Below are 5,993 nucleotides of genomic sequence, written 5' to 3' on the forward strand. Positions count from 1 at the left end.
TAATAAAATTTGTTTTTAACTGAATTTGTAATCAATATCCTAAGAGCGTGACCCTTTAATTTTTACCGGACACACCCTTAAAAAAGAAAAAACCCAAAAACCAAAAAAGTGTGATAAATTAATCAGGATCAGGAGAGATAAAGGCAGGTGGGGGCCACGTAAGAAAAGATCCAACGGTGGAGATTAGGGTCATTGGACATAGCTAGGGTTTGGGTTGAATATAAAAGCGAGGCTTGTGTATCAAAGCCGGTGCGGTGCCGCTAGTGCAGCCCTGCCCCTCTCTCTATAGTTTCTTTCTATCTATTTTTCTGTCTTATCACAGTGCGTCGTCTTTATCTCCGACCACTTATCCCCCAAAAATCACTAAAAATCAAACAAATCTTGCAAACCAGCAAAAAAAAAAAAAAAAAAACACAGACCAAACACAAACACTCATTTTTCAACCAGTTTGTGTTACTATCTCTTTTTGTTGCTTCATTTTTATTAGAAAAAAAAAAGAGAAAAAAAAGGGAGAGAATTTTTAGGGGGTTGAAAGTTTTTAGAAATGGCTCAGGTTCAAGTTCAAGTTCAGGCTCAGCCTCAGGCTCCTCCGCCTCAGCCACAGGCTCAGGTTGTGAATGGAGTGGCGGTGGCCAATGGGTCGGGCCAGTTCGTGTCGACGTCGTTGTACGTTGGAGATCTTGACCAGAATGTGACGGACTCGCAGCTCTACGACTTCTTTAACCAGATGGGTCAGGTTGTGTCGGTTCGAGTCTGTAGGGACCTCAGCACTCGCCGCTCGCTAGGCTATGGTTATGTCAACTATAGCAACACCCAAGATGGTTTGTCTCTCTTTTGGGTCTCGTTGTTTGGATTAAAGATTTCATTTTTGTTTGGCTTTTGCATGGATTTGGTAGTATGCTTATTGGGTACTGAGTTTGTGCGCTTATAATTTGAACTCGTGTAGTATTTTTGCCAAGCCTTACTTCAGACTAAATTGGGTTTAGCTCCATTGTTATATTGGTTTAACACCCAAGTTGAATTCTTTTCTTTTGGATTTCATTGTTTGGGTTAAGTATATCATCTTTGTTTGGCATTTGCATCGAGTACCGAATTTGTGCACCTATAAGTTGAACTTGTGTTGTATTTTTGCCTCATTTTAACTAAGCCCTACTTCAAACTAAATTGGGTTTAGCTCCATTGTTATATTGGTTAAACACCCAAGACGGATTCTTTTCTTTTGGGTCTCATTGTTTGGGTTAAATATATCATTTTTGTTTGGCATTTGCATTGAGTACTGAATTTGCGCACTTATAAGTTGAACTTGTGTGGTATTTTTGCCTCATTTTTACCAAGCCTTACTTCAAACTGAATTGGGTTTAGCTCCATTGTTATATTGATTTAACACCCACGGCGGTTTGTCTCTTTGTCTAATTGTGGGAGTTTAATGTTTCAAACATCTGGAATGTATGGTGTGTGTGTGTAAATATTTAATTTGTGTTTGGCATTTGAATTGATTTGGAACTATCCTTATTAGCAACAAATGTTGGTACTGAACATGTACACTTTTAAGCCTTACTTCAATCTAAATTGGGTTAACTCCATTGGTTTATTTTTGTTGTTGTTATCTACTAAATTGGGTTTAGCGCCATTGGTTTATTCTCTGTGCTGTTTGGTGACCGTCTATGTTATATGTAATTTGTTTGTACATCTATTGTTGTTGATCGCAGCGGCACGTGCATTGGATGCTTTGAATTTTACTCCTCTCAATGGCAAGCCAATTAGGATTATGTATTCTTATCGTGACCCTAGCATCCGTAAAAGTGGGGCAGGGAATATATTTATTAAGGTACTTGGAGTTCTAAAATTTTGGTTGTTATGTACTTGACACTCTACTTGTTTTGTTAGTTTTTGTTTTTAATATGGTTGAATCTGATTTGTGGATTCTGTATTCTGTTACGAAGAATTTGGACAGGACCATTGACAACAAGGCACTACATGAGACATTTTCATCATTTGGGACTATCTTGTCTTGCAAGATAGCTACTGATCAGTCAGGTCAGTCAAAAGGATATGGTTTTGTGCAATTCGATAATGAGGAGTCTGCCAAAAGTGCTATTGAAAAGCTGAATGGCATGCTATTGAATGACAAACAAGTATTTGTTGGACCCTTTCTCCGTAAGCAAGAAAGAGATTCTGGGACAGATAAGATCAAATTCAACAATGTCTATGTCAAGAATCTGTCAGAATCAACCACTGAAGGAGATCTGCAGAAAACTTTTGGTGAATATGGAACTATTACCAGTGTTGTAGTTATGAGAGATGGAGATGGAAAATCTAAATGTTTTGGATTTGTCAACTTTGAGAACTCAGATGATGCAGCTCTCGCTGTCGATGCTCTCAATGGAAAGAAGGATGAAGATAAGGAGTGGTATGTAGGAAAAGCACAGAAAAAATCTGAAAGAGAGAATGAACTGAAAGGACGAATTGAGCAAAATTTGAGGGAGAAGGTTGACAAATATGAGGGGCTGAATTTATATGTTAAAAACCTAGATGATAGCATCACTGATGATAGGCTTAGGGAATTGTTCTTAGAATATGGTACAGTTACTTCGTGCAAGGTTTGTCTTACCTCTTGATAAGGAATTCAATCTGTTCAAAGTTGTGTGAATCTTTTTTTCTAGTTGTAGCTTATCTCTCTATTTCTATTGTTTGTTTAATAGGTCATGTGTGACCCTAATGGTATAAGTAGAGGATCAGGATTTGTTGCCTTTTCAACTGCTGAAGAAGCATCTCGAGCTGTGAGTTATTTTTTCTGTTTGAATTCTGTAGATTAAAAAATGAACCATTTTTCCTGGTATTGTTTGCTTATTTCTTTGTCCTCCTTGTACTTTATTGCTAAATGTATAGTTTATTTCTCATTTTTATGGTTGCAGCTTCAGGAGATGAATGGTAAAATGATTGTCAGCAAACCATTATATGTCGCACTTGCACAACGTAAAGAAGATAGAAGAGCAAAGTTGCAGGTATTTATTCTAAGTATGGTGATAAGTCATTGGGAGATATTTACAGAGCTCACTCAACATTAATGTCACTAAGTAGTAATACTGTAATTGCTATACCTTTTATTTTGGGAAAAGGAAGGGGTGCAACGGACGTGCATATTATTTAGGGGAGACAGACTCTTTTCTGTAAGGTTTTTGGATAACAATTGAAACATAGTAATTGATACATATTTCCTTTCAAAGACTGGTCTTGCTGCTATGGTGTACCTGCTAAGATGGAGAATATAACTGTTTTGTTTCTCTGTTCTGTGCAGGCACAGTTTTCACAACTGCGTCCTCCTGCAATCGCAACTCCTGTTGCCCCTCGGATGCCCTTGTATCCCCCAGGTGCCCCAGGTCTTGGACAGCAACTATTCTATGGGCAGGGCCCTCCTGCTATTCTCCCTCCACAGGTAATTGCTATTTTCCTCAGTCAATTCATTTTTATGTTCAATTACTGTTTTATTTTTACACCTGGGAATGTTCTTTTCTACTTATTTCCCTTTATTTTCTCTTGGCTCAATATTAGTTTATTATTTTAACTCACTGATATATATCAGTTGTATGTTATTTATTAAATGGTTTCCTCTAATTTCTCTCTTTCCATTGCATAGCTGAAGTTCAGTTACACTTACTTTTTTCCTCATCTCAATGTATTTTATGCCATTTAACATATCATCTTCTGGGTTTAGTGACAGTGTGTGTAAATTATTGGAGTAATCTTTTTATGTTGCATTTTTTCTGTTCAATCTATTCTAATATTGCTAGTTTTATCATCTGATAGGAAAAAGGAGAGGTGTGTGCTTGTGTTTTTACTTATATGTGTGGGGGAGCACATGAAATTGATTTAGTTCTATAACATATTATTCTGGATTTTTTTTTTCCAGACATATTAGGCAGCAAGTAGGAATATCAGGAAAGATAAGATACAAAATGAAGATATTCGATTTAAGATAAGGGTGGCTTTTATTGAAGAAAATATAAGGGAGTTGCTTGAGATAATTTGGGTGCAAATGATAATAATTAATGAACCATTGAGGAAAACTGATTTGATTCAAGTTGAGGGAACAAAAGAGGTAAAGAGAGACCTAGAATATTGTTAGTAGTAGTAGTAAATGACAGCAAATGTGACTTTGGATAGGATAAAATGACAGAAAAATACATGTGGTTGACCTTGATTAGTTTGTTAAGGATGCATAGTTGACTCCAAAAGTCCTGGGACCAATTTTTCGTTATTGTTAGGCAATGAATTCATTTGATTAGATGAGTTAAATGTTGGTTTTTTAAATTTAAATTTTATTTTCACCCCTTTTCTTTCCTCCCATGCGGCACTCCGTTAAGTAGTCCACATCACTTGTTATTATTATTGATTGGGTGGTGTTAATAAGCCCTTATCTCGTTGTATCTATACTTGGTTATTATCTCCCTTAATGTTGTTCTTGAGTTCTGAAGAGGTTCTAGTCACATTGCCAATAATACATTTAAATGTCAGCAATTGATCCTCTTACTGTAAATTTGTCAGCCTGGTTTTGGGTATCAGCAGCAATTAGTTCCTGGGATGAGGCCAAACTTTTTTGTGCCAATGGTCCAACCAGGTCCACAGGGCCAGCGTCCTGGAGGCAGACGATCTGGAGGAGGGGTGGGGCAACAAAACCAGCAACCACTCTCACTGATGCAGCCACAGGTGGGTGGTAATCTGTCATCTGACTGTTGTAGTTGCTGATATATTTTTCCTATGTTAATAACATTTTTGCATTTTATTTTTCTTCTTTGTCCTGATGCTTGGTAACAGATGGTTCCTAGGGGACGTGCCTATCGTTACCCTCCTGGTCGTAACATGCCTGATGTTCCTATTACTGGTGTTCCGGGGGGAATGCTCTCTGTTCCTTATGACATGGGTGGAATGGCATTTAGAGATGGTTCATTTTCACAACCTATGGCAACTGGGGCTTTGGCTACTGCACTTGCTAATGCTCCACCTGAGCAGCAGAGGACAGTAAGTTTTCTTTGTTGAGTTAAATGCATCTATTGAATGCTAGTTGGCCAGTATCATGGCTGCTTCAATATTTTGTTTTTGCGGTGATGGATGCTCATGTTTCAATCAGATATATGAATATTATTAAGGTAAAAAGTCCTCGATCATTTTAACCAAAATTTATTATTATTATTATTTTTTTTTTTTTGTAGTTGTTGGGTGAAAATTTATACCCACTTGTGGACCAGCTGGAGCATGAAAATGCTGCAAAAGTAACAGGCATGCTTCTGGAAATGGACCAGACCGAGGTCCTGCATTTGCTAGAATCACCAGAGGCCTTGAAAGCAAAGGTCTCAGAGGCTATGGATGTTCTGAGGAATGTCAATCAGCAGCAACAGGTCAATAGTCCGACTGATCGGATGGCCTCACTATCGCTGAATGATAACCTTGTTTCTTGAGTTTTCTAGACATTGGTTTTCAGAATAAGTTGCTTGCCTTTGGAGCTGTTAAATGCAGACTTTTTAAATTTTTATTTCTTAAAGTAAGACCCGTTTTTAATTGATATTTAAACATGCTGTTATTGTGGCTATAGTTTTGGCCAAAGCATCTTACCTTTTGATTTACGTAACTTTTGAATGCCTTAACAGTGTCCAGAGAGTTTAATTCCATGGCATTATATTTTCCGATGCCTTGTCTACTAAATCCTGAGGCCAACAAATTATTTTTGTGGGTCGAGTAGGAAGCTGTGCAATTGGTTTATATATGTGTGTGTTTGTTTATCACCAAGTCCGTGCATGCATAATTTACAATCAATTTGACACCTGCTTCGGTGGCAAGAAGTTAATAGTAGGTTAAAAAGTAATGCTTACACGAGAATTAGTAGAAACTTGGTTTGTGAAAAAGTTGTGAAAATTGTTATAAATATGTAGTATTGCTCGTTATGGCACTTTGTATGGGAGCAAACAATTGCTGGTCTCTTGGTCAAGTAGAAATGG

The 5,993-nt window shown here is 37.4% G+C and overlaps 1 protein-coding gene across 1 annotated transcript; it reads left to right on the forward strand.

The window, feature by feature from the left end:
• The first annotated feature begins 238 nt into the window (after nt 1–238).
• LOC115994189 (polyadenylate-binding protein 2) lies at nt 239–5,684 on the forward strand. The gene is made up of 9 exons (XM_031118244.1): nt 239–821; nt 1,710–1,828; nt 1,944–2,600; nt 2,703–2,780; nt 2,916–3,005; nt 3,299–3,436; nt 4,546–4,707; nt 4,816–5,019; nt 5,211–5,684. Exons 1-9 carry the CDS (start codon nt 545–547, stop codon nt 5,454–5,456), a joined length of 1,971 nt encoding a protein of 656 aa, XP_030974104.1. The 5' UTR covers nt 239–544; the 3' UTR covers nt 5,457–5,684.
• Nucleotides 5,685–5,993: the final 309 nt, after the last annotated feature.

Source organism: Quercus lobata, chromosome 6 (genome assembly GCF_001633185.2).
Source record: "Quercus lobata isolate SW786 chromosome 6, ValleyOak3.0 Primary Assembly, whole genome shotgun sequence".
In the NCBI taxonomy this organism is placed as follows: Eukaryota; Viridiplantae; Streptophyta; class Magnoliopsida; order Fagales; family Fagaceae; genus Quercus; species Quercus lobata.

Excerpts from the sequence above, each read along its gene's own strand:
- LOC115994189 (XM_031118244.1), top strand. The coding sequence starts at position 545 with ATGGCTCAGGTTCAAGTTCAAGTTCAGGCTCAGCCTCAGGCTCCTCCG. Across the intron at positions 2,601-2,702 it reads GTACAGTTACTTCGTGCAAG|GTCATGTGTGACCCTAATGG; the intron begins GTTTGTCTTACC and ends TTTGTTTAATAG. Across the intron at positions 3,006-3,298 it reads ATAGAAGAGCAAAGTTGCAG|GCACAGTTTTCACAACTGCG; the intron begins GTATTTATTCTA and ends TGTTCTGTGCAG.